We start from the raw sequence: 25,749 nt of genomic DNA on the forward strand, positions 1-25,749 counted from the left end.
GCCATCAATCAAAGGTACTGTTGTTGTGAGTGTTGGTTAACGTTGCGATTGAGTCACTTGGAGCAATAGCAGTTTTTGAAACGCTCAAAATCGTGTTATTCTATTGCATTTATATACTTCATTGTGATTTATTCTCGTTGTCCTTTTAGTCCTCGCTCTGGTAGAACTGAGGAAGTTTAAACAGCTTCTTAGCGTTATCCTTTCCAATCTTTCTCTTATCAACGTCGTTAATAGCCAGACCATCGTACCACGTGCAAGCATCTGAGAAGTTCTCGAAAGGATAATCGATAGAGAACAAGATGCGGTCAGCTCCAACCTCTCCAAGACAGAACTGTAGTGTTGAGGTAGAGAAGTGTCCACTGGTGGTGATCCACAGGTTGCGGGCAAAGTACTCTCGGATGGTCAACTTGCAAGACAGACCAAGCGGCTTCTTGATATCCTCGAACCAATGGTTGATTCGCCACATATCGAAAGGAATATGCTCGCCAAGATGGCCAAGAACGATCTGGAGCTTGGGATGTCTGTCAAAGACACCGTTGGTTACCATACCCAGGGCGTGAAGGCTGACACCTTGGGCGAAGCTCAGAGGGGGCCCAATGAGCCAGCTGCGCTTGGCCCAAAGCTTCTCGTGGATGGAGCCTGTGGGGTTGCGGGGGTGCAGGTAGAAGGGAACATCCAAGTCTGTAACTGTTGACCAGAAGACATCCCACTCTGGGCCATCGTAAAAGACCATATCATCTCCATCAGCACCAGCTCTTTGGGTGTCGTTGACCAGAGCACCCTTGAAGCCGTACTTGGTGACAACTCTTCGGAGCTCCTCAGCAGCTTCCTTGGGGTCGTGCATAGAGAGAGTACTGAATTAGTTAGTGAAGCTCTCGAATATATGGCATTGTGACTTACGCAAAAGCACCAAGGCGATCAGGGTGAGCCTTGATAGCATCGGCAATATAATCGTTGACCTCAACAGCTAGTGCCTGAGCCTCCTTAGGATCCCAGACATCTTGCACACCAGGTGCAGTGTATGAAAGAATTGTATATCCAACACCATGCTCATTCATGTACTTGATGCGCTGATCTGTGATATCGTTGATCTCGGCAGCATGCTTATCAGGGTCAATGGCAAAGAGACCAGCCCACCATCGTGTTCGCTCCTTGTGACGGGGGAGAGCGAAAGCTTCCTCAAGAGCAACCTTGCCGAGCATGATGAATAAGATATTTGTGAAGGGAAGTTGATGTGAGAGTGTGAATTGATGATGAGTATAATTTTGTTATCTGGAGTTGAACCTCTGATATATATTCAACTTCAAAACTAACAACTTCAAATAATACCACCATAGAGACCTCATTACCCCATTCCGGATAATGCACCCGCCTCGTAATTCCGTTGATTCCGTTTGGATGAGCGGATAATGCACCGTCAATGCTAACCTTAACAAGAAACGGCATTTGCCCGCGGTCCGATCAATCTGCGGGGTAAGATCGTCACTACAGTGGGAGCGCTCACTAAGGAAGATCCGAAGTCCACTATCGGAAGTCGGAAGCAGGGTCACGGAGCGAAACATTATTGAGATAACTGCTACGCACAAGCTTTGAGAAACGCAATCAGAATCATCACAAGATCAGAAAAGAAAACGCCAAAATGGAACAGTCGTATTCTGTGCAGAGTCCTTCGGATCAGTCGGTTCAACCGCATGTTATCCAGTTCCTCCAGTCGTTCTACGCTGTTTCCGACACTCCCGGCGAGACCGACAAGTATGTAGACATGTTTGCAAAGGACGCGACATTTGTCCTCGCATCGAAGAAGGCTTCAGGTCATGCTGGTAAGTCCTCCATTGAGTGTATGGACAATGATTGACTGTGTAGAAATCACCACATTTAGACAAGGAATGTGGGAGGCTGTGGCGTCGCGGAAGCACACTCTCAACAAGGTGTACCCGTTCGGCGCTGGTTCAGACGAGGTCATGCTCCATGGTTCAGTGGCTTTGCAGCTGAAGAATGGCGGCTCGGCAGAGATTGAGTGGGCTGGAAGAGCCGAGCTGGAAAAGACGGCCGCTGACGGAAAGTATCGGCTCAAGTTTTACCAGGTGTATTTGGTAAGGACCTCGATGCTGCTGACGAGAGTCGCGATGCTAACTTGTGATAGGATACTGGAGCTGCGGCAGCATATAAGAAATAGACTTATAGAAATATAATATTGCTCGATTATGACATGCAGCTGGTGAGATTAGTTGGAGCTATGTGACGGTTAGTCGAGCTGTTGAAGCAGTCATTTCTTCCACTGTAATCCGGGTGTTGCGATCGGAAGAATAGATCCGAATCCCTTCATGTTCTGAAGTCAATTTCAGGTAGCATGGTGTATACAAGAGGGTATTCTCAACTATTAGTGCACAATAGAAGACCTTCACGGGTCGGGCAACAAGAGCAGTCCAATGTCGCCTGAATACCCCTAGATTCTGTAGTTTCTCTTGGGAATGGGTCAAGGATTGTGAAGCTTCATCTATACCAAGTCACCCGATGCAGTTGTATATTCTCATATAATCTTCTACTCGTCCACCCGATGGCTAATCGTTCCAAATAGAACGAGTACAGAATCGAGCCTCTTGTAAACGACATAAGGGACTGGCTTCTTGCTAGGGCCTATTCCTATCACAATAGCTTGAAGTTTCAGACTGGCAAGTTCAACAAGGGCCTTTAATGTTAATTATATAATATAGCCTGACACAAAAGAGCGGCAAGAAGATGAAGAAGTTGGATGCTGGCTCGACGTAAAGGATTGTCCCTAAGCTGCCTGCACATATTCCTGCGGATAGGCAAGGGGAACTTGAAGCCTAAGTAGAAGACAGGCCCTGATATGCAACTAGCCAACAAGGACCCGACCAAGATGGCACCCAGTCAGCATCCGGACTAGTCCGCTGCGCTTCTCAGTAGACTTGAGATAGACTTGCAGATCCCAACCGTTGCGAACCCCTGGATCTTGCCGGATACGGCAATAGTCGAGACGCTTGGAAAGTGGCAAGGCCATCAAGCGCCCCGGTACATCCGCTAACATGATCGAAAGATTGACGGGGGGGCCTTGATAGGTTCATAGCATGTGGCATTGTGAGCTAGCTACAAGCTTGATCACCCATATATTGACATCAGAGGCGAACAAACAAGGTGTAAGTGAATGAGGGCTGCAGAGGTTAATGAACCAATTTAACATTTTTGAAACCGACTATGACAAAGCTAAGATGTAAAATGACCCCAACTCCTCTTTTCCCGTTTATGCACCGACAATGACACCATTTGGTAGTTCCAGACCCAGGGGCAGACCGTTAAGGAAGCCACCGGAGTACTTCTCTCCTTGTGCCTTGGCCAACTTCTCCTCAATATCCCTGTACATATCATATGTGTTCATCTCCTCGATGGTGAGGACCTCCTTCTCGTTCTCAACCTTGTATGTAGAAATGTCCTTGTTGACAGAGAAGCCTGAGAAGGTTAGCATTAATCATAGTTATGAAGCATCGAGTGACTTACCAATTCGCTCGTTGATGTTGTAGGCAGCCTTGGCAGCAGCAGCTTGGACACGGGTAGCTCGGGGCAGGCGGACCTTGTCATAAACAGAAAGGGCCTGCTTGACATCACCGTTGAAGTATCGCTTGCTGAACAAGATACCAAGAGCAGCGGCATCCTCAATAGCCATGCATGCACCCTGAGACTGATGAGGCATCATGGGGTGACCAGCATCTCCGAGAAGGCAGACGTTCTCCTTGGCGATGTAGGGATAAGGCTGGTGGACCCACAGACGCCAGGGCTGAATCTCCTTTCCAATGGCAAGGTGTCCAAAGACTTGGCGGTCGAGCTCAGGATAAGGTTTGAGGAGATCCTCAGTGGGAAGATCCTCAGATCCCCAAGCCTGTGTAGTGTAGTCACCCTGGTCGCGGGGGAAGAAGCAGTAGTATGAGAGAAGCTTGCCACCGTTGCAGGGAGAGAGGACGATCTTGTCCCACTTTCCTTCTTGACCGCCCCAGTACTCAAGAGCACTGTTTAGTGAGTAGTCGACGAGACCAGCCTTGACGGCCTCTTCGGTTGTGACATTGCAGTGAAGGCAGCTCTGGTCGGAGGGCTTCTTCTCAGGGTTAATACCGAGGATTCTTCGAACAGCAGAGCCAATGCCATCAGCACCAATGATAAGATCGTGCTTGGCAGTAACACCATTCTCAAAGGTGATAGTGCCTGTGGGGAAGTCGATAGCGGAGCACTTGTGGTTGACTAGTAGCTTTGCGGGGATACCCTCTCCCTCACCCATAGCAGTATCCTTCAACATGGCGTGCATGTATTGTCTGTGGAACATGTTGTACACGAAACCCCATCGCTTCTCGTAGTCATCGAGATCGTAAACACTGACGGGCTCGCCAGTCTTCCAGTCACGGTTGATGAGCTTCTTGAGAACGACGGGGTCTCCCTTGGCAACATCGACGTCCCACTCATGAAGCCAGCGAGTTCCGTTGGCGGCGCAGGATACTGAAGCACCGACTTCACCGGCAAAGTCTGATCGCTCGTAGATGGTGACGTCGTGGCCAGCGCGGCGGAGAGCAATTGCTACTGACATGCCACCGATGCCACCGCCGATAACACCAACGCTGAGGCGCTTCCAATTGGGCATGGTAGGGGCGTTATCCTTGATCATTGTGAAGTTGGTGTGAGAAGATATGGGATACGCTGAAGAGTTGAATTGAGATGTCGAGACTTGAGAAGTGGTTGTAGGATGAGATGAGATGTTATTGTATTGAATGAGTTGATGATGAATTGAATCGATTTGAAGCTGAGCAACCATCACTATTTAGCTTCCTCTCGATCAAACGTTATCTACCCCGGATCAACAACCACTCATAGTTCATACCCGCCCTGCAACCACTGTCGAATGCTTCAACCGCCTGCGGCTGTAATTTTCGGAAGTTCCGTATTCACGATAGGTTATCTACAGATAGCGGAAGTCCACAGTACGGAAGTGGTGCGATATCCGCTAGCGTCGGGTAATGCACTACACCCATTTTACTGATAGCACCCGCGTGAGTGCGGTAAACTCAGTGCGGATCTGCGGATCTTCGAATGGGGATTTTCTGGGGTAGTCACTTGATGAATTGTACCGACAAATGGCGGAGGTTGGATATGTGAGGTGTCAGTGTCGGTGTTATCACGGACGGCAATATTGGGGATATGGTGATTGTTCATTCAGGCTCGTCAATTCATACAGTTCTACATAGATAGCTAACTCATGATAAAAATGGATACGTATCCCATAATGACACATTCAACGTCTCCCAGTCCAAACTAAAATCACCACCATCAGGCTGCTGAAATACCCAATCCTGCATTGTATCATCCATCATCTGACCAGTTTGAGCATCTGTGAATGGAAACATTGTATCTAGCATCTGCTGGGCAGATTGTGAGCCTGCATTCTCGGGTGGTGCATCCAGGCTAAACAGTTTGGAGACGTAGCGGCTTCTTCCACTAGATGCTTCGTTTGATCGTCGCTTGTCAATAGCCCCAGATAGATTTGTCAGAATGTCGAGATAATGTGCTGCTTGTGGACTTTGCGTTGCTAAATGTCTGAGAACATCTTTGGCGCCTTCGAATGCGTTGCTGATGTCCGATTCAACGGGGTATTTGGCGAAGATCTCCAGACCGAGTATTAATCCTGATGCGAAGACAAGAGCTCTGTAGACGATTAGCATGTTGATCTTTGTATATCGTCGGTAAACATACTTCATAATGCACATGTTTCCCTGTAATAGCCCAGCGTTTAGAGCTTCGGAACATGTTTGTGATAGATACATCGCTGCATCAAGACACGCAGCAGCCAATTGAGTATGCGCTCCCTTTCCAAGACCCTTGGACGTAAGTGCCGAAACCAAGAAGGGTCTTGAGACCAACATGACAGCCAGATAATACAGACACGACACGTAAACCTTGGCAATAGCTCCGTGTTGTTGCGTTACTGTTCCTGGACTGGGATCTGCTGAAGGTATCTTGACGGAAGCAGGAAGTTCTCGCTTCCAGCGTTCAATATCCTGTAGGAACTGCTCCACAATTGCAGTCGTGACCTTCTTCTGATCGTATAATGTGTCTGTAATATCGTTGATGATAGTGGAAACTCTGTTGGACGCCATCAAATGCTCGGTAATGCTATCGCCATTCTGCGCGACGTCATCCAATTTGCTACTGCTGTTCGATCGGATCTGGGCAGAAGCGGAAGGTCGGCCGAGAAGCGAATTAACAAGCTTATCAAGGATACACACACTCATCCATACCCGCAATCTAACCAATTAGCCATATCCGATCACTATAAAGGCTCAAACTTACTTTGACTGATCTTCCGGTCCTGGTTTCGCAGCATAAGACTCCCTGCTATGCAGACCTAAAGCAAGAGCTGCTTTTGTAGCGACGCCTAGATACATGAATGCTGCGTTTCTTCGACACTCGCCAAGCATGAAGAATGCCATGAGGAGAAATGTTCGGACCATGTCTAGGTCTGGATCTTCGAGGAACCCGACGAATGCTTGGCTGCGAGCTCGGCGGAAATATGCTTGTCCTATTGTTCGGGCGCTCGAGAGGGACTCGCATTGAGCTCCGATTGCGATTACTAGATCGATTGAGGCTTGTTTGAGAGGTGATAGATTGGGAGAGGGAGAATATCCTGTGTCGTCGTCGAGATTGAGGAGAGTCTCGAGTTCCGACGCGTCAAAGACGTGGGTTAATGCTTCGGTCTGCTATCATCAGCACGCATTCAGGGCTTGGAGATGTCGACATACCACTACGTAGTACGATCTCAAATATTGCTGTTTCTGATCCGGATTTAGTCTCATCGCGCTCGTCTCGTCGTGTGTTGTAGCTGTCGGCGACTCAATCTCAAGCATGGTGTCGCTCTTTTCATTATGAGAAAATGCCGATGGTCCAATTTGTTGCGACACCAAATTTCGCACAATCTGCAGAAACGAGATTGATGCTGCGCCTCCGATATAAACTAACAAATGAGCATTTCATCGGCAAATTTGAATGGCGTTCATACCTCTTTCACCTCTCGAGTTCAACAACATCCGTGGTGGATTCGACGCTTCAGTCTGACTGTCCTTCTCATCATCCTGCTGCGAGTGCGACGGCGATAGCGGCCTATATCCCTCATCCGTCTCCATCGGCTGACTACTCTGATGCGAACTCGCACTCATCTGCTCCGTCGTCGTCGATCCCGCCGCAGCAGCCTTCGCAGCCTCAGCGCGAGCTCTTGTCCTGGACCCCCTCGGAGCGTAGGTGATAAAACACTGCGACTCAAGACCGCGCCGAACGCATTGTGTACAGGGTGCTGAACCGCTGCATCTCTTTTTCGTCTCGCGACATAGATTGCAGGCTTCTGCTGCTCTTTGTCGTTGATGCGCTGGGACTATTGGGCGAGGCATTGTGATTTGTGGTGTTTGGGGATGTTTGTGACGGGGGCATTCCGTAGAGATAAGGGCGATGAGAGGCGTCCCACCGGCTTCCGATGGGGTTCCGTAGGTGATAAGCATCCCCGAAGACTCGGTTTAGGCTACTGATAGTGCTGTTTGCGGGGTAGAAGTGCTGTGTTTTCACTGGTTGGGGGTTTTGTAGCTAACAAGAGCTTGACCATGTTGAGATGGTGACCAGGGCTCGCTAACTGAGATACCGAGAAGCCCGATTGGTTGGAATCACTCACTTGGGGAGGGTCCTTCAGTCTCTTGCTGTATCTATTGCGCCAGTAGCTTAATCATTCTGTTCAGCCTTATCGGTGTCAAACATTATGTTTGTTCCACGTGCTGACTCCGTTTTTACGTTTCCCTCTTCGTTTGCCTGAGTCCCTTGTGAAGAAGTGACGCCATCCTTAGTTTCTACGTACCCTAGAGCCCGCATGAGTATGAGTTTTTGTTTTCTATACTGCCACAGGTTGAAAAATAATCACAGAACACGATATTATTGTAACATTAGATTGAGGAATTGTGCTTGTACTGTAGACTATACTTTGGGACTGAAGCTGAGGCTGATTGAGATGGTAACGGTGATTGTCATTAGCTGCATATCTTGGGTGATCGTAAGTCTACAACAGTGTCTGGATAATAAACCTATAAATGACATACTGGTCCATTTCTCTGCTCAGATAGCTCCATAGAGATACAAGATACTACTTATCTAGGCATTGATTGTTCTTAAAGCACAGGAATACTGCATAATTTCTGGTTCGTCAATGACGTCAAGATTGGAGCCGCAATTTGTCCAGGTCTAACCGGCTTGACAGAGTTGGACTACTATACATAGGGAATCTTATCTAAACACCAAGGAAAACCTGAATATCGGTAGTTTTCAGTATAAAACAAGACCATTATCTCCTTCAATCACGACATGCGAGATAAGGCCGGGCATAAGGGCCGAATCCGGCCGATTCCAAGGGAGATCCATCTTTTCAGCTTCGGCTATGCCGGCATTGAACCGGAGATTGACTCGACTGTCCTTATCGATAGAGTGGGTCACTTCTGACTCTTTCGCATTAACATTTCATCCCTCAAACTCAACCCGAAAAATGTCTGCAACCGATGACGGAGAACTTCCCGCCGTGTTCGAATCGGCTTCAGCTTACGATACACACTCAGACAGGGACACTGACCGGATAAGATCGCCGCGTCGTGGTCTCAAGAGGATATCAGCGGCTTGCCAGAGATGTCGCCGAAGAAAACAAAAAGTACGTGCTACCACATTTCTCGGGTAGACTTGACTGACTTGGTGTCAAGTGTGACGGCAGACATCCCGTATGCGGGGCTTGCGCTGCTGCAAATGTGCCTTGTGTCCCCTCAGATCGACTCGTTGTCAAAGTCGACAGGGAATGCGAATGCGAGCATCTGAGAGGTCAGGTAGAGCGATTGAAAGATCGAGTGAATGAGCTGCAAACACAACTTGCTATGCAATCGAGACTCCCATCGGAAACTCGGTCTCAAGAAAGTCATCTGCAGATAAGATCTGTCACCGATCGCCAAGAACCCGATGGCTCGGTTGCGAGTTTGGAGAGGGGATATGTTGGACGAATGCTTCTGCCAACTTTCAGAGGACTGGGACCCAATGGTGCTTCCGAGACTGGTTTTATGACTGGGCCTTGGCAATTGTGGCATGGATTGTCAGCAAGTGAGACGCCTCCGACCGCCACGTCAAACACATTTTCTCTTCACCGAGACGGCCTCAGCCTGATTGAAGTATTCTTCGACCGACGATGGCCGCAATACCCGGTTCTTCATCGCCCAACCTTTATGGAACAGCATTATATACCATACTGCAATGGCCAAGTCAGGAGCAGACTGTCAGCGTTTGAAGTACACATGGTTCTCGCGATTGGAGCATCGGAAAAAGCACGAATTAGTTCAGATGCACCTGTTTCTCACGAGTACTTCTTTGAGGCGGCGGTGCGTGATCTTGACGCTGTACTTTCAGCTGATGACCTCGACTGCATACGTTGTCTTTCCTTGCTGTGCTTGTTCGGCAGCAATGAGCCGCAGTCGGTCAATTTGTGGTACACCGTTGGCATGGCGTTGAGGCTTGCAGTAGGTATTGATATGCATCGGGAGGAGAGCCTTGCGAACAAGACGTTGCTCGATGCCGAGATGCGAAAACGGTTATTCTGGAGTTTGTACACCATGGACCGGAGTGTTTCAATCTCTCTTGGCCGACCATTGGGGATCCAAGACGCTGATATCACGATCCCGCTCCCATTGGTTCTCACAGATGAACAAATCGCCGGCCCTGCAGATCAAGCCATAGCAAATATCCTCCCCGATGTCAGAGACATGTCCGCATTCCGTCACATCGTCGAACTCCGCCAAATCAACGCAGGAATATACTCCGCCCTCCACTCAGCAGGCGGCCTAAACCTCGAAGGCCGAAACCTCGACGCAATACGCCAACAGCACTACACCCGTCTGAATGCATGGCTTCTCTCCGCCCCGAGATACCTTGCGCCACTGTCAATGTACCAAACGCCAGAGTGGTTCCAAATCGCCTATCATCAAGCCGTTATCAACCTCCACCGACCATCTCATGCATCGCCAGTGAGCAGCGCGGACGCCATTCGCTTGTGCGCTGATTCATCCATAAGCCTCATTAGCTGCTACAACGCGTTATACGCAAAGAACAAGATAATCTACACCTTTGTGGCGCTAGACTCGCTGTTTATGGCTGCAGTTACGATGCTGTACTCCATCAGAGCGAGTTCCGTGGTCCGTCTTGAACTAACAAGAGAAGTCGTCGAGGCCAATATTGAAACATGCGTGAGGCTCGTCTCCAAGATATCACACGGCAAGAAGGTCGGGGAGAGGAGTACCCAGATCATACGGAGATTGGGGAATGCAACGTTGGCAATTTTCGACAACGCGTCACATGCCGAGGGCGAGATTGACACAGAGTTCATGTCATGGTTTGGAGTCAAAAGTCAGAACCCGCCTCGTCAAGAGTATCCTACGCCGAGCATCGACACAGCCTGGAACGATCTATTTGAGCATGGATACGACCTTAATAGTTTTCAAAACGTACACTTGCTTCTATAGGTCAGAGTCATAGTTAAACTAATTTAAGTTGTTTCTTCAACCGTTGTGGATGGGTCGATTGTCAGGGATCCCTGGTTACATTCTGTGATTGAGTTTTGGACTCCGCAGCATCCGGTAACGGCATTGATGAGTCCAAGTTTACGAGAGTATGATCAGTAGGTCAAAGTTACCGGTAAGCTGACTGTTGATGTTAATTTGCTCAGCTGGAACCTGGATGCTTGTTTATCAGTGAGTTCATGTGATCAATTGAGTTTGTTGCTATCTTGTCACATTCACAGTCAAGAGTCAAGTCAAGTCAAGTATATAACCCCTGCATGTATATTCAACCTCAATATTAAGGTCACCGAAGTAAATACAAACATCAACACTGCCTATTGACATACGGAGTAGCTGGCATAGGCTTTCTCCGTCAGATCCCTCACACCATTTGTGCCCCAATATCCAACATCCCAACTAATACTCCATAGAGTAAGTCGCAGAGGCGTGTCGCTTAGAGAAGGTCGACACAGTTGAGGAGGGCGACGTTGACGAGAGCGCCCTGCAACAGTTAGTATCAAGTCTTGTTCTGCCTTTTCTGGGCGGCTACTTACAGTAGGGGCATCGGTCTTGCAGCAGAAAGAGCTGGTCTTGCAGCCGGTGCCGAGAACCTGGACAACACAGTTGAGGAGACCGCTGCAGCAAACCTGCTGGCTCTGAGCAGCGCAGACGGGCTGGTTGTTGCCACCGCCAGTGCGAGGCTCGATCTCGTAGTTGCCGGGAGCGGGAGCAGCGATGGCAGCAGCGGCCATGGCGAGGACGGAGGCGATCTTGGTGAACTGCATTTTGAATGGAGTTGAGCTGAGTTGAAAGAGTTGGTTTTTGGGAGTGAGTGGAGTGTTTGAAGGTGTTGAGGATGCTGTTGGAGATGCTGATGAGTGTTGATGAGGATTTTGAGTCTGAGAGGGAGGATGATGGCCTCTTTATACTTGAGGGTTTACACCAAAGTGTTGAGTTCCCTGATCAAGGGCATGTCTCCCTGACAGTACGAGATTACTCCAAGCCATAATCCTACGTCACGATATTCCGCATCACACATCTCAGCTGAGTCTAGTCCGTAGACTTTGAGTAAGTATTATTGCGGAACTCGGGGCGATCACTGCACCGGTCTGTTGGTGGGGCTCAACTCTTCTCCCTTGGTCTGTGATCTTCATCATCCACTCGGTACCTGGCCGGGACGAGGGAGAGACCCATGTTTCCTTGCTCAGATCACGTTGGTTTCTGTTTGTCGTCTCTAATTTCTTACAGGGATGGTTGCTTTGTTTCAATATGCTTTTTGCGTAACAGTACGACTCCAACTGCCGATGCCGCTAGTATTTTAGAATTGTAGGGCGACAGTCCGCTCGTAAATTTTCAGGCCACGGATAGCCCCGTTATCTTGATTAGCGCCCGCATTATGGGGATTCAGGGCATCAAGTGCAATTTCAGGTTCAAGTGCTAAGAATAGTACAGAGTAGTTATTAAATCAACTGCGAAATGAGCTCAATTGAACAGGAATTAATGATTTTTCCAGAGAAAACAAACAAGATCATATCGTGGACTGCCCGGACCTTCGCTCCGAGACAAGACGTAGCATCGTCATGGATCAGGCGAGGATCCGTGAATCCCGCGGCTAACTGCAGTGATCCACGACGGTCAAAAGCAATACTCTGCATAAGACATGACACACTCTCTCAAAAGCTGAAATCCTGAAATTGCACAGCATAAAACGTTGAGTGTAGTGGATTGCTCGTGAGGCACAAGGGTCTCGGGATAGCCACGTCGTCAACGACAACTGAACCACCCACATCAAGCGCCCTCATTTGTTCTCCCCTCCTGGTCCTTGGCTGGAGAAAAAGAATGCCAAAACGGGGCCGCAGCTTAATATGCAGCTACAATGGGGTTTTAACCCGCGGTAAACTTGGCATAATTGCTTTTCATGACCCGCTGCCCGAGACCGAGACAGCCACGACAACCATGCGTTCCTGACTCAATTGATTTAGTTGCCGTCATTGGATCATGCAGTGATCGGCAAAAGAGCAAGTCTAGCCTCCAGAGTCTCACCCTCTCAATGTCTTATTGCCGATAGCCCGGTTGGGGAGGCTGAGACAAGGTTTTTATTGGACCTAATTGCCGGAAGTCTCAGCCCGGTGGCTTGACGCCGATGATCATTGCTCTTAATTGCAATTTCATGGGACGAAAATACCAAAGGGCAGAATTAGTTATGAGTATTAGGCGGAGAAGAGCGCAAGGGCCAAAAAGAGGGCAGAGAGCGTTACATTTGGCGTCTGACTTTAGCACCAGACACTGACTATTTCTGCATTTACTTTTTCGAATTGAAGATCGCTCCTCAACTTGGTAAAGCGCTCTCGTAAACGCTTACAGGGAGAGAACCCCAAACAGGCTCTGTTGGTCCGGAAGAGAAAGTGGATTTGATGCATGTGCCGCAACGATACCTCAATTTGGCCCCAAAAAACTAAAACATTTCTACCAAAACGTTAACTACTGGATGTGGCAATATTGACATGCGCTTTTACACCTGCCACGGGTAGCCAATGACCCGTTGAAATGTCTCAGAAGGGCTTGTTCACCAAGGGCTTGGTTCATGAAGGGGTAATGGCCGAGGGAGGTAAAAACAAGAGTGATCTACATTTTACATACTCTGATAAGAAGTTCCGTGTTTTTACGGAGTTTGTATTACGCTTAAAAAGCCCGTTAGCCTCACTATGTGACAGTTAGGCCTGACTCGGTCTGATAGTCTGCATTTCGATAACCCTACTACTCGTTAACTAACAAAGGGATCCAATAGGGTAACAGCACCTGTTCAGCCACTTGTTTAACTATCTAATTTCCTGAAGATCACTGCCTAGATTATCGCTGTATGTTTCAGCTACCCCAAGATCTACAAGATGCAATATGGCTTTCATCGGCGTACAGAAATCGATATCAATCTTTTCCATTGTACAAGGTCGTATTGAGCGAAACGATCGCCGATCGCCACTACCTTGTGGCTTTAGTTTGTGTAATGTAGTGACAGACAGACTATAGATCGGTGTGATGACATGGTGATACAGCAGTAGTTCTTTCCGAGGTGGAAGCCCTTATTTTCAAGCCTCAGATCAGATCACCGACTTCAGAGATGCAGAATCTTGTTTTTTTCTTAATCACCTCCCAATTTGCCAAGGTCTCGTGATGGTGCTAAGGCTGGTAAATGAATCATGATTATGCATCGTGGTTGATGCCTAGATTTGTTTGCCAAGAACATGCACTTTTTTATCCAGCCTTAAAATCGTCAGGATTGTCATTGTAGTTGACAAGGGTGGTAGCTAGCTGAAGCTCGTATTGCAGATCTCATAGTTGTATTGGCCTGACTGTAAATATGACTGGTTACTTGAAGAGGGACCGAAATTCTTGCCGGTCGAAACAACATCACCAGAAAAGAGAAAAGAGAGAAGAAGTCCTGGTGGGCAAAAGGAAGGAATGAGATACAGGGGTCATGAATAAGATTGGTTGTCGATGGAGCAGTGGATATATGGGGACTTGGAGCTAATGCCAGGAACTTCACCATAGAAACAACTGCGGATACAGATTGGCCATTTGCCGAATCTTTTGCTTTTGTAGAGGTCTACAGTAATTATCCGTCAGCCGCGTTCTCCCGGGAGCTCCCGTTGCTTTGCGTACTCCACACTCATCTCGCTTTCTCATCGCTTTTTGGACCATCCACCTTGTACAATTCGCGGGATCCCGAAGTGGGATGAACTCTGCGAGCAATGTGTGGCTGGCCTTCAACCCGTCCAAGCTCATCGCATGCTCAGCTACAACAGCGCCCCCAAAGACCCAAGCAAGAGTCACGTTGAACTTTAGGGTAGTGTCTGAAAGCTTGGTAATCTGGATTGTATCGGGCCGTCGGGGGAGATCGTTGAAGTCCATCGGGTTCACACTAAACATATCCACGGCATGGTCAAATGTAGCCAGGTGAAGCTCTGCCACCTTTCAGACCATACTTCTTCATAGGCTGAGGATGAGAACATTTTGGGTAGCAGCATCGAAAGAGTCTGAGAACAGCGTCGAATGGATCGATAATCTGTCGATACGACTCAGATCGTAGCATCGTGAGACGGTATGGGCCTTCTCCTCTTGACATCAAGGCCGACTCAACTAGGTACTTCCCATCATCCCACTGAGTGAACTCTTTATTGCTTGGTGTATATCACTCGAAATCTTTTGGGGCATCGACACTCATACATCCCTCCAACTCAATTGCCGCTTCTTCACTGTTACTCCCGCGGATGTGACCATTGCCGAATTCTGCTCTGAAAGCCCGACAAGAAGAAAAGTCAACCGTGAGGTCTAACCACGATGCGGCGATCACGAGGGATCCTCGTTGACATGCTACTATCGATGCAGTGTCCTCTTCGATGTTCAGCCTCTCGCCCCATATCTGACACTTTGGGATTGCCTCGGGTAGACCAGGGCCACTTGACAAAACCGGTTGTCCCACAGAATCGTTGAATGCGGGAGGATGTCACTGAAAGTATGACCTATTGCCTCTCTCATGTGCCTTGTATCTGATAAACCTGAGACATCCGCTACGCCGACAGCTTCTGTTATACCGTGAGTAACAAAGGGCAGAAGTTCGTTGAGTGCTGCTAGGGGAGGCAATAAAACTTAGGGCCTCGCTCCTAAATAAGAAAAAGACTTGGGTGAATTATCGTAAGCTTAGGGGGTTCTTTGGTGATGTTATTTTGGCATCCTTTATCGAGGTCTGAAGCTTTCTTGCTCCCTGGGGTGCTGGTTGACTGAGGCAACCCGGAAAACCAGTTCCGAGGGCTCTTCCCTGTACACAGCTTCGACGCTTGCACCGCTGTTGAACCGCGACGAATCAAGACATGGCAATAGGAAAACATATCATTATTCATGAATCAACATGCCGACCGCCTGCACGCTAGCTTCCTCTTCAGGCCTTGGCTGAGGAGGTTCGTAAATTGCCTTGCTCTCGCCACCTTTCGCTTCGCCCCAGTTCTTGTTCAAGATGGTTGGCAAGCCAGCCAGTATGTCCTCAAACGACTTGCAAATGTAGTCATCTATCGTGGTAGGGCCATTGGAGTCCCCATAGCGAGGCTGTGAGAGATTGAATATAGGAGCCGTATCGCTAATGCGGAGTTCTAACCCCAAAGGCCATCGCAGTTTTGATCTTACAGCGATTCTGAGCTCCGCCACTTCGTTACGGAAAAGCTGAGTGCGTCTTGTGTCGGTCATCAGATCCGTCTCAAACAGCTTTTGTCTTGTGCTAAATTTCGATTCACAGTAAATGCAGTGACTATCATCTGTGAGAGTGGCAAGCGTTCATTTCACTATTGTCGCCACTTTGATGCTGCGGGTTTTCAAGTCTCCGTCTCGATCAAGACAAGCTGGGCATATATTATGAACGGTGAAGATGACTCGGATAGAATCGGTTCCTGAGTGTTCCTCAAGAACAATCTGTCCACCCAGAGATATCTCGAGAATTCCGTGGGAATGCGTCGTCAACCACACTGCCTGATCCCCTGGGAAAGAGTAGCTCGTGATTAATATGTCGCTCTGCGCTCGGGTGACTGCTCTGAAGATACCTGTGAATTGGGGGGGCTGCTGATGGATGGCTGTAGATACTCTTCAGCGGATCTGGAAAAGCAGAGTGAAAGTCACGTCCAGTGTTGATGATGTTTAAAGCAACACTGCCCACAAGTTTTATAAGGCATATCATATAGAATTAGAGCTTTATCATAAACCTTGCACACTAGGAGGAGGATCATAAAGTCAGAGAGTAAGCTGCTCTTATGGGCAGGTATTTTTCACGGTCATTGATAATACTAAGCAAGACAGGTTGCCGTGCGTGGAGGGACAAGACTTGTTTCTCAATGGCTCTTCTTTCCTTGTCACATAAGTAATCCGCTGGCTCCTCCATATCTCGATTAAATTTATACTTAACATAGTTGCTTTTAAAGTCCATATTAATGACCTATAGATTGCCGGCGATTCCCGGCTGGATCTTTTCCAACTTAGCAATAAGCTCATGCCATACCCTTTGTTGCGTGATCATGCCCACAGCGTCCGTAATAACGGTGGCAGGCTCTTGTATCCTACACCTGTCGAGGTATTGGCCGTGAGACTCAGTGCCCACGCTAGCATTGTAACCCAAGTTCCGAGAGCCGACCTCAGCCAAACGCGCAATAGGAAGGAAATGACTTTGAATAGCAGACCTTCCTCGCCGCCTCCTAGTCCGCTGTTGCAGAGCCCGGGATTTGTGGTGTTGATAGTGATCGGATACGGCTCTGCGCGCCTCCGAGCGGCCATTTCGCGCACAATAAATACCTCGAGGAGCTTGGTGGTTGGATAACGACTGGCCATGTCGGCCTCTTTCTCGCTATTTAGGATATTGAAGATGCCCTCGAAGCATCCTTCTCCTTGAAGTCGACTGTGTAGTGCATGTCACTCGAGACAATAGTCAAATTAGGTCTCGTGTTGTAAAAGGCAGCAGTCTCTATGAGCTTCGGTAGGAGAAGCAGAGGCAACAAAAAGGTCGAGATGACGTTGACCGTCACCATGCTCTCGTGATGCTCAGCCCATGACCATTTTTCAGAAGCGATCCCGCGTTCTCGATCAGCGTATCGATCCGGGGCAGCTCGGTGTTTGCCCGCGCGGCAAATGTCTTGACGCTGGCATAGTTCGCCAGGTCTAAAGTCTAGACTTCCAAGATGGCGCGATCACAGGCTATAGATTCTTCAAGGACACATTCGGCGGCTTCACCCTTTTCAGTCGAGCGGATCAGCCTAGCAGCCCCAGGCTTAACCACGTGCCTGGCCGCTTCAAAGCCCAATCCCTTATTGAAGCCAGTGATTATGACTGTCTTGCCCTCAAATGAAGCTGTTGGACGGGGAACTCTTCCCAAGATCTGGTTTAATAAAAAAAGTTGGAAAATGAAGAAGATAATTCCGTCTCCTGCCATTCTCCCTGATAATGGCTAAATAAATAAAGATAACAGGGAAGGAAATAAGATTAGAATAAGTCAAACCAGGCTTAGAATTAAGTATTATCAGCCCTAGTAGTCCTAGGTTGGATTTCTAGGTCTTTGTATTAGAAAGATTAGTTACATAAGCAGCCTTTTGGGCTTTACCCTCCTGAGCGCTTGTAGTTGGTTTAGGTAGGGATTCCCTTAACCTGCAAACAGACTCTGATATAAAAACGGCCAAGGGTATATAATATATAGTGCAGCCTCTACCCAGATAAGGGTATCTTACTCCTAGCTAATTATATATCCAGAACAGAGTGGCGCTCTGGGCCAAATCAATGCTTCCCTTGCAAATAACTTCAGCCATACCAGTAGGTATTTTCTTTTGCATCTCAGGGCCATTTTTATGGCTCAAGCGACCCCTACCTAAGTTACAAAGGTCAGGGGCGGCCGACTCGCAGGCCCCCTGAGTGATCTCCAAGAGAATTACCAAGTGGAATAAATACGAATCCGCGTTTAGAACGTATGGAGTTAGCCTCAACTTCGGCGGATCGGGGATTTACTCACGCCGTTTGAACAACGCAACATCGTTTTGAGACTGTGCAGGCCAGAACCCGCTTAGTCACCAGCGCAGGATATGTGATAGTGCCGCTTTTTTAAATAAAGTTCCAGACCAGTATATAAGATCACTGAGTAGATAGATACAGAATTTTAAAACACTTCATCAAACAACACACAAAGAGGAATCCCTTCCAAGATTCTTCTTTACACCCTACCATCTAGCCAAACCCCGCGACTACATACAACCATGTCTCACTCGCAAGCTATTCGTCGATTCGTCGAGTTCATCAACTCAGCAGATGCCGCTATTGGCAACGAAGTCATCCACGAGTCAGCCGAGTTCCACGTCCCTTTTGACAGCAAACCCTTAAAGGGTGTTGGTGGATATTTAGAAATGCTAGGCATGATGCGCGCAGCCTTTCCCGATATTCAGTGGAGCGTAGAGCAGATAATCTCGGAAGGAGACAAAGTGGTGTTACGCTCTAAAACTCGCGGCACCCAAGCCGGTCCTTTCATGGGGTTTCCGCCCTCCGGGAAAAAGTTCGAAATAGTTGGAATGAACCTCTTTACCTTTTCAGAGGGGAAGATTATTGAAGAGCAGGGCTTGCCTGATCTATTTGGGATCCTTGTTCAGATTGGAGCAGTTCAAATTCCCTTGTAGATTACTGGCAGATGTTGTGCAGGATGGAGTTGCCCATATATTGACGATGCGGGGAGCCGTATATATTCCATCCTTGATTGTATTCTTCGTTGTAATGGAACATCTTACGCCAAGAAGTCTACGAGAGGTAACCAAGAATAAAACACCTCCCTTCATATTCATTATAGGCGATAATGTTTGTTAGTCCCTTTGACTGGTAATGCGTAACACAGGCCATAAACCCACTGTGATCCTCTTGCATAGCTCGAGACAATACGTGAACAAATCGGTGACAACCAGAGACAATCCAGGTTCCCAGTGGTACCCAAGCGGCCAACTCCAGGATGATAGCTAGTGTAGCAAAAGAGCCAGTAACTTGCTGTTTGTCAGGCTAAGGTAAGGTTTAGTTACTGTGAGCAGAGGGACTTACGGCCAGAAGATGATGAACGGGGTGCTCATATCGCAGCGCTCATAGACAGCATTGGAGAGCCAGATAAAGAAAACATCCGGATGAGACGGTGTGAATGTATTCTTTAACCCTGTTATTGCTCAACAAGCTTGCGACATTGTAATTTAATGCGTATGTTAATATCTCCGCTTAGTAACATAGAGTGGAAAGATCTTTGCCTAATTTCTCTCAGGCGGTCTTGGAAAAATTGCCTCTCCGGCCCTTGTTTGTGCCGATCCTTCTCGGGCTATAAGCCCAACCCGAAGATCTAGTGACGAGGCTCCTCTGCGCTTTGGATACTATGTATATATGTTGATCTCAAGCCGTTTCAAATTTAACAGTCAAGTCATCAAGAACTAAGCACCTACAAGCCAAAACCATGGGATTTAAAGTCATTATCGTAGGTGGCAGCGTCGCTGGCCTATCTGTGGCCAACATGCTTGAGAAATTCGACATAGACTATATCCTTCTCGAAGCCTATCCACACATAGCCCCCCAAGTAGGTGCCAGCATCGGCATCCTACCCAACGGCTTCCGCATCCTCGATCAACTTGGATGCTTCGAGCCCATCCTCGACATTGCTGGGAATTGCCGCTACACCATCGGCGCCATGCATGGGCCTGATGGTCTTCCCCTTACCGCTCCTTCACCGACCAGCATTTCGGTTCACTTTGAGAAAAGGTAGGAAAAAGCTCGACATAGTTCTCGGAGCCTCGCTTTACTAACCCTGAGACAAGGGTCGGCTATCCCTCCATTTTCATCGATCGACAGATGTTGTTGCAGATTCTGTACGATAACCTGAAACACAAAAATCGAGTGTTGACCAAGAAGCGGGTTTCTCGCATTGAATTGGTGAACGGCGGAGTCCAGGCTCATGCCCAAGATGGCTCCGTATACGAGGGCGACATTGTCGTGGGAGCAGACGGCATCCACAGCGCAGTAAGAGACGAAATGTGGCGCCTCGGAAAGGAACAGAGCCCTGGATACTTCCCCGAGGACGAAAACTCTCGTACGTATCACTACACACTATCGTCTTCGTCGCTCACATGTTCCGTAGGAGTTCCAGTATCGACTAGGTGCATCTTTGGAATTTCGAAACGGCCATCTGGTCTAGGTAGCCGAAGCCAACAGATGGTGGTTGGCGAAGGCCATGCATATCTAATCATAGCAGCGCCAGGAGACCGAACGTATTGGTTCCTCTTCGATGGTCTTCCAGAGACAAAGTACGGCAGGGACATTTCTAAATATACCAAAGCCGACGAAGAAGGACTCGTAAAGGAGCGCCGTGACGATCATATCACCCGGGATATCACCTTTGGCGAGTTGTATGACCAAAGAATTATGTCGACGCTGGTTCCACTCGAGGAGTATGTTTTTGATCGTTGGCATTACGAGCGCATCGTCACGATAGGAGATTCGGCTCACAAGGTAAGTTGGCTCACATACAACTTCGTCTTGCAGAACTCAAACGTCTCATAGATTGATCCGGCATCTGGCCAAGGCGGAAATGGAGCCATAGAGTCTGCAGCACTGCTTGTCAATGCTCTGGTGCGTCAACTGAAACTGAGCCCCCAAGGCCTTTCGGACTCTCAGATAGACACTGCGCTGTCAGAGGTCCACGCGCTCCGCTACGGGCGTGCCAAGCGTCTAGTTGAGCAAGCGCACTCGCTTCAAATGATGATCAGCCAGCGGTTCCCGTTCTCCCGCTTCCTATTCAAGCCTCTTGTTCCATTATTCGGCCAGGACGCCTTTGTCGACATTGTCACCCCGATCTGCTGCGAAGCTACTAGAATCCAAGGTATTCCTGTTCCAAAACGACCTCACTTCGTCCCATTTGAGGACGAATTACCTGCAAAGCCCATCAAGGGCGGCCTTGTCAGGCGAGTCCCATGGATGCTCACATCCGGCACTCTTGGGCTGTTGCTCGTCGCTGCGCTCAAAAACCAGGACCTTGGAGCTAGAACGGGAGTCCTCTACAGCGCCTTTCAGCGATGGGGTGCTGGAGGCCTCTTGGCAAAGTTGGTTGGCCAGAGCTTGGCGGCAAGCCTAGTCAATCTGATCCCCATTCTCTCTGCATGGCTCATCGAGGGCTCTCGGCATGGAAATGCACTAAACCCCTTGTCATGGTTCGAAACAATTCTGTCATCATGATAGCTCGGCACAGTAACTAACGTGAAACAGGATAAGGGTCTACTCGCTCATATATACACTCATCGGTCCGAGCTCGGTGCTGCCATGCTTCTGTTTGTCGTCTGTCCTTTTCTCCACAAAGTCCATCATAAACAGACCTGTCGACCCCAAGATCGCTCAGTCCATCGTTCCAGGCGTTCTCCTAGGTTACGTGGCACCGACGGTGGCAGCACTGTTGCCGATCAGAGACACCAAACTTAGGCATTGTGTCGGGAAATTTTGGCAGGCATACCCATTGTTTTGTGCAGTCTTCACTAAAGGACTTGCTGCTATCCGCACCGGGAGGATCGAAAACAGCGGACAACCGGAAGCCGAAACGAAGGTTGAAGACAGGCCAATCGACTATGCTCCCCAATCCGCACTTCAACTGTATACAAACGAGGATGTAGCGCCCCTTAAACTCTCTCATGGCTTTGCACTTGCCCTCTGTGTGGCTGTTCCGGTCATCGCGAAAACCGTATCAACCGCCGCTACGCATCTATCCGCCGACTGGGCGCTATCGGCCATGTCGCAAGTAGCGCCTTTCGGTCCAAACACAGGTATCATAAGCGCAGCGTCAGGCCTGGCATACTCTCTGTACGCTGTCTGGGAACTGCGCTCACTCGGCTTTGTGAGAACAAAGCAGGCTGTGCTTGGAGGCTTGGCCTCACTCGGTGCTTTGGGACTGGCTGGACCTGGTGCCATGATTGCGTGCATTGATTATTGGCGCGAGCATGTTATCTCCAGCTTGAGTCCTTAGATTTAACTGCTATGAGCGCAAGTGGCTTGATCGAGTGTGAGAGCCGCGAAAGGGTTAGAGCATATTCATAAGAAGGTTTTGTGCATCGTGTTAAAACCTTCCTATCACTGAGGGATAATAATAAGGTTCTTTATATCTACTTTATTTATAAAAATCGCTTATAAAGAACCCCAGAGAAAGTCTATACATAATTCACAGCGTGGCAAGTTCTGAAAGGTTTATTATTTAAATATATAAGTATCCCGGTTCTTCTCCCCATTTTCATCCTCCACCATCCTTTTCTCAAGCGCCCGCCATGGCCAGGTTTCAAGATCTACCTGTCGAGCTCATAGTGGCGATTATGAACTATGTCGACACGCCAGAGGGTATTCTCGACTTGATTCACGCGGATCCTTGGGCGCTGCACTGCTTTCTCAACAACAGGAAACAAGTGATAAAGCCGTATCTCAACAATCTTCTGAAAGTTTGTGGGGGTCATGTTTCAACTGCCTATTTGTTAGCAGCTCGACTCCGCCATGCTAAGAAGGACCCTGGATTCAACAGTTACATGCCACACCATCGTGAGCGAATGCTCAGTCCAATTCTTCGGTCTTGTATTAACGGCCCTGATACTCAACGCCCCTTCTCATACCGCGCCTCACTAGCGGCCATTTGCGCGCTTTCGACTCTCGCCATCGATGTTGGATGGATAACAACGAGCTATATTTCCCAAGCACGTGCAGAGGTACTCAGATATGTAATACGTTCTAAAGACTTGCCTGAAGTTTCCTCCAAGGAGCACCAAAAGTTCACCAACGCCGCTTGTCGCTTCGAGAGCTACGTTCAAGCCTTCTTCCACATTGAGAAGCCGTTATTTCCGAGGGACCTGAACATTCGTCGACTTCTATTTGCTCCGTGTCTTTGTGGTGCACAAGGGGAGCTTTACGCCACGAAAACTTTCTATTCCATTGCCTATTATGTCTATGATCAACACTGCACCATGCTACAGAATATAATCAGCCACCTGAGACTAGGCGAAACACCCATTAGTGGCACGGCTCAGGACACCACTCAAACAACGGGAGAGCGGCAAAAGCGGCGACTGCAAAACTGCATACAACTCGACTTGAACAAGTACATACATTACCTCACATCACAAGGGCTGGGCATGCTTCCACACCTCCAGAGTATGGCGCTTCAAGATCAGTTACGGTTTGTGCTCTCAAATTTTGAGAGTATTCTGGACAGTCGATACCCTAACATTCTCATGGTTCACGGTATTGATCTCTATAAGATTGGAACAGTAGAGAGACATGGCTGGAATCCATGGGTGTCTTGTGAGCACATATTTGAAATTGGATCCGATCAATGGAAATGGGCAGAATCATTCTGGGATTCCGATCGGAGGTTTCTTTCGTAGTTGCTAATAGAAATGAAACCAAGCCTTCGCAGCAAAGGACAGCATTACATTCAAGTATTCGGGAACCATAAGCAACTCTCTCGTGCCGAGCCCTTTCATATGACATAAATCCTCAAACTTCTCTTCTAACTAATACCCTATAAACTAAACAGCAATCCTCGCGAAATTGGTGCTGGCATGGGTAGTTGATACACATCTTGTCACTTGTGACTCCGAAAGGCCTGAAAACATAGTCAAATCCGCACTCGTGGCATTTCCATCCTCGAGCATACTCCCATAAGTGTGAGTCCTGCTCATCATCGAGCTCGGTAATCCAACTTCCCAGTGGCTTCCATCGACCCCTATCGGAAGGGACATGAGGCGTCTGTGAGCAATGCAACGTCTTTGATGTGCCAGGAACAGTCTGAGGTTGAACTGCCGTCGAATACTTCAAAGGTTCATATTGGGCAACATCGTTCTCCCCACTTCCTTCAAAACTAGCATGGTCTGGGGACCAGGCTTGTATTTCTGAGCCCGGACTGCACTCTAATCTTTCCGTGCTGTCTTCAGCTGCGAAGTCCACTTGACCGTTTGACACGGGCGATTGAAGTAGTGGCAAAGTAAAGTCAAAATCCATGCTTTTGGGTGTCCCTGGTATCGACCCCATATCATCATATGTCGAAGTCTTCTCTGTCCCCGTATCCTGGGACTCTCTATCAGATAAAGCTTGGAACCCGATAAAAAGCTGTTCCATAAGCTGTTGAACAGCCTTTCCTTTCTCATTGGGCAGTCCTAAGCTTCTCAATATTCCCGGAACGACTCGACTGCTTCCCTTCTTACATATCGCGATCATGCTTCCAACGACCTCTTCTTTGGTATTTCCGAGATATGGCCCTTCTCTGGGTACAGCCTTATCGAAGAGAGTTCTCCAGATCTCATGCCATTGCCTTTCGGGCGATAACCTTCTGTCTAAGCGGAGTTTTAGAACTCTCTGAGTTCTTGAATTTACTCCTTTTGTATTGTCTGAAGTGTTTGACATCTTGTCTCGCTTGTCATAATGACGCCGAGAAAGATGTTGCTTGACATCTTGAATGCGATAGAGCTTACGACTCAAGCATTCGATATGGCGTATTGGATCGAGCCGGAAATACGGGCAAGCAAAGGCTTTTCTTTCTTCGAGATCCTCTATACTGGAATCTTCACTTTCAATCACTGAGTAGCAACGATTCCCCTCTTCGTCGCCAATGCACGTCTCAGTTGAACTGAGGGACACTGAGTCTTCTCTCGATGAAGGTACATCGTTTTCAACCGATTCTAGTGTTGCGAATCGATCGTCTATATAATGGTCAGCGGATCCTCCACTATTTGAGGATGTGTTGACTCACCTTGACCGGACGTCAGTAGCAAGGTAGAAGATAGCTTCATCGTCCTTTCATTTGAGAAATTGCTTTTTGAATCCTGGTCAAAGTATTTGCAGGCCAGTGATGATTCAAAAGCAATTGAGCCTTCAGTATCATGAATGGGCTTCTGTCTTAACGGAAAAGACTTGTTTGAGAGCATGTCGAGTGAACAGTACTGGGGTTGATTATCAGCATCGTAGCTATTAGATGCCTCCCTTCCATCATCCACTGTTTGAGTAAGATGAACAGCTTCTGCAAAGCTAAGAGTTTGAGATCCTGCATCATGTATTGGAAAGAATGTCGGAATAGGTGATGAGCATGTTGTTTCAACATCGAAATTGAACGAGTACATCAAAGGTTGTTGCGACTGAGTCAGTGATGCCATGTAGAACTCTGGACTCACTGCCGAGGTTTCAAATATCATGTCACTATCTGGCCCCTCGGCTCCTTCTTGTGGTTGGGATAACTCGAGCCATGGATAAGAGTCTTGGTTTTCCATAAACCCCAGCAATGTTGCTATCAAGGAAATAATTATTCCTACTAGGAGTACCTCGGTCAAAGATAGCTGGTGTATGAGAATCAATGTCTTCATAGCAGTCTGACAAGGCATTCTCACATAGCCTTTGACTATCGCGGGGCGCCTTTCCAGGATATGACGAACAAAAAATATTGATCAGGTTGCAGCCAGCATAGGATGCATGATGAAAAGCTAAACTTGAGTGACGTCCTCCACTATGTGGCACAATTATCAGCAGATAGCGCCTATGAAACAGGGGTTTTCAGTGAGGGGAGTGGCTCTAGCGTCAGCAG

The 25,749-nt window shown here is 48.2% G+C and overlaps 11 protein-coding genes across 11 annotated transcripts; 5 read left to right on the plus strand and 6 right to left on the minus strand.

Moving 5' to 3' along the window:
- Positions 1-73: 73 nt before the first annotated feature.
- Positions 74-1,297, minus strand: BKA55DRAFT_668498 (uncharacterized protein). Its single transcript, XM_046197901.1, has 2 exons — positions 901-1,297; positions 74-854 (listed from the first exon to the last, which is right to left on the minus strand). The coding sequence occupies exons 1-2, from the start codon at positions 1,200-1,202 to the stop codon at positions 146-148; spliced, it is 1,011 nt and encodes a 336-aa protein (XP_046041597.1). The 5' UTR covers positions 1,203-1,297; the 3' UTR covers positions 74-145.
- Positions 1,298-1,487: 190 nt separating this feature from the next.
- On the plus strand, positions 1,488-2,201 carry BKA55DRAFT_585666 (uncharacterized protein). Its single transcript, XM_046194478.1, has 3 exons — positions 1,488-1,820; positions 1,864-2,093; positions 2,144-2,201. Exons 1-3 carry the CDS (start codon positions 1,640-1,642, stop codon positions 2,174-2,176), a joined length of 444 nt encoding a protein of 147 aa, XP_046041598.1. The 5' UTR covers positions 1,488-1,639; the 3' UTR covers positions 2,177-2,201.
- Positions 2,202-3,262: 1,061 nt separating this feature from the next.
- On the minus strand, positions 3,263-4,669 carry BKA55DRAFT_529159 (uncharacterized protein; the record flags this gene model as incomplete). The annotated part of the gene is made up of 2 exons (XM_046189053.1): positions 3,263-3,468; positions 3,517-4,669. 2 exons carry the CDS (start codon positions 4,667-4,669, stop codon positions 3,263-3,265), a joined length of 1,359 nt encoding a protein of 452 aa, XP_046041599.1.
- A 586-nt stretch (positions 4,670-5,255) lies between these two features.
- Positions 5,256-7,439, minus strand: BKA55DRAFT_697961 (fungal-specific transcription factor domain-containing protein; the record flags this gene model as incomplete). Its single annotated transcript, XM_046200465.1, has 5 exons — positions 5,256-5,703; positions 5,752-6,303; positions 6,349-6,752; positions 6,798-7,009; positions 7,055-7,439. 5 exons carry the CDS (start codon positions 7,437-7,439, stop codon positions 5,256-5,258), a joined length of 2,001 nt encoding a protein of 666 aa, XP_046041600.1.
- A 1,112-nt stretch (positions 7,440-8,551) lies between these two features.
- BKA55DRAFT_585671 (fungal-specific transcription factor domain-containing protein) lies at positions 8,552-10,946 on the plus strand. Its single transcript, XM_046194479.1, has 2 exons — positions 8,552-8,731; positions 8,781-10,946. Exons 1-2 carry the CDS (start codon positions 8,573-8,575, stop codon positions 10,578-10,580), a joined length of 1,959 nt encoding a protein of 652 aa, XP_046041601.1. The 5' UTR covers positions 8,552-8,572; the 3' UTR covers positions 10,581-10,946.
- Positions 10,947-11,070: 124 nt separating this feature from the next.
- On the minus strand, positions 11,071-11,401 carry BKA55DRAFT_697963 (hydrophobin 3; the record flags this gene model as incomplete). The annotated part of the gene is made up of 2 exons (XM_046200466.1): positions 11,071-11,118; positions 11,171-11,401. 2 exons carry the CDS (start codon positions 11,399-11,401, stop codon positions 11,071-11,073), a joined length of 279 nt encoding a protein of 92 aa, XP_046041602.1.
- Positions 11,402-16,593: 5,192 nt separating this feature from the next.
- On the minus strand, positions 16,594-17,588 carry BKA55DRAFT_719844 (uncharacterized protein; the record flags this gene model as incomplete). Its single annotated transcript, XM_046200979.1, has 4 exons — positions 17,323-17,588; positions 17,051-17,290; positions 16,821-17,021; positions 16,594-16,788 (listed from the first exon to the last, which is right to left on the minus strand). Exons 1-4 carry the CDS (start codon positions 17,578-17,580, stop codon positions 16,594-16,596), a joined length of 894 nt encoding a protein of 297 aa, XP_046041603.1. The 5' UTR covers positions 17,581-17,588.
- A 699-nt stretch (positions 17,589-18,287) lies between these two features.
- On the plus strand, positions 18,288-19,026 carry BKA55DRAFT_585675 (uncharacterized protein). The gene has a single exon (XM_046194480.1). The coding sequence runs from the start codon at positions 18,392-18,394 to the stop codon at positions 18,803-18,805; it is 414 nt and encodes a 137-aa protein (XP_046041604.1). The 5' UTR covers positions 18,288-18,391; the 3' UTR covers positions 18,806-19,026.
- A 585-nt stretch (positions 19,027-19,611) lies between these two features.
- Positions 19,612-22,161, plus strand: BKA55DRAFT_719850 (uncharacterized protein; the record flags this gene model as incomplete). The annotated part of the gene is made up of 5 exons (XM_046200980.1): positions 19,612-19,913; positions 19,970-20,241; positions 20,290-20,660; positions 20,712-21,358; positions 21,414-22,161. 5 exons carry the CDS (start codon positions 19,612-19,614, stop codon positions 22,159-22,161), a joined length of 2,340 nt encoding a protein of 779 aa, XP_046041605.1.
- Positions 22,162-22,456: 295 nt separating this feature from the next.
- Positions 22,457-23,560, plus strand: BKA55DRAFT_546673 (uncharacterized protein; the record flags this gene model as incomplete). The annotated part of the gene is made up of 1 exon (XM_046190943.1): positions 22,457-23,560. One exon carries the CDS (start codon positions 22,457-22,459, stop codon positions 23,558-23,560), a length of 1,104 nt encoding a protein of 367 aa, XP_046041606.1.
- A 112-nt stretch (positions 23,561-23,672) lies between these two features.
- Positions 23,673-25,549, minus strand: BKA55DRAFT_546674 (uncharacterized protein; the record flags this gene model as incomplete). The annotated part of the gene is made up of 2 exons (XM_046190944.1): positions 23,673-24,874; positions 24,925-25,549. The coding sequence occupies 2 exons, from the start codon at positions 25,547-25,549 to the stop codon at positions 23,673-23,675; spliced, it is 1,827 nt and encodes a 608-aa protein (XP_046041607.1).
- Positions 25,550-25,749: the final 200 nt, after the last annotated feature.

The sequence above is a fragment of the Fusarium redolens genome (assembly GCF_020744475.1).
Source record: "Fusarium redolens strain MPI-CAGE-AT-0023 chromosome Unknown BKA55scaffold_31, whole genome shotgun sequence".
NCBI classification, from domain to species: Eukaryota; Fungi; Ascomycota; class Sordariomycetes; order Hypocreales; family Nectriaceae; genus Fusarium; species Fusarium redolens.

Excerpts from the sequence above, each read along its gene's own strand:
- BKA55DRAFT_585675 (XM_046194480.1), top strand. The coding sequence starts at position 18,392 with ATGTCTCACTCGCAAGCTATTCGTCGATTCGTCGAGTTCATCAACTCA.
- BKA55DRAFT_668498 (XM_046197901.1), bottom strand. The coding sequence starts at position 1,202 with ATGCTCGGCAAGGTTGCTCTTGAGGAAGCTTTCGCTCTCCCCCGTCAC. Across the intron at positions 855-900 it reads GATCGCCTTGGTGCTTTTGC|TACTCTCTCTATGCACGACC; the intron begins GTAAGTCACAAT and ends TAACTAATTCAG.
- BKA55DRAFT_585671 (XM_046194479.1), top strand. The coding sequence starts at position 8,573 with ATGTCTGCAACCGATGACGGAGAACTTCCCGCCGTGTTCGAATCGGCT. Across the intron at positions 8,732-8,780 it reads GTCGCCGAAGAAAACAAAAA|TGTGACGGCAGACATCCCGT; the intron begins GTACGTGCTACC and ends CTTGGTGTCAAG.
- BKA55DRAFT_585666 (XM_046194478.1), top strand. The coding sequence starts at position 1,640 with ATGGAACAGTCGTATTCTGTGCAGAGTCCTTCGGATCAGTCGGTTCAA. Across the intron at positions 1,821-1,863 it reads GAAGGCTTCAGGTCATGCTG|AAATCACCACATTTAGACAA; the intron begins GTAAGTCCTCCA and ends TTGACTGTGTAG. Across the intron at positions 2,094-2,143 it reads AGTTTTACCAGGTGTATTTG|GATACTGGAGCTGCGGCAGC; the intron begins GTAAGGACCTCG and ends AACTTGTGATAG.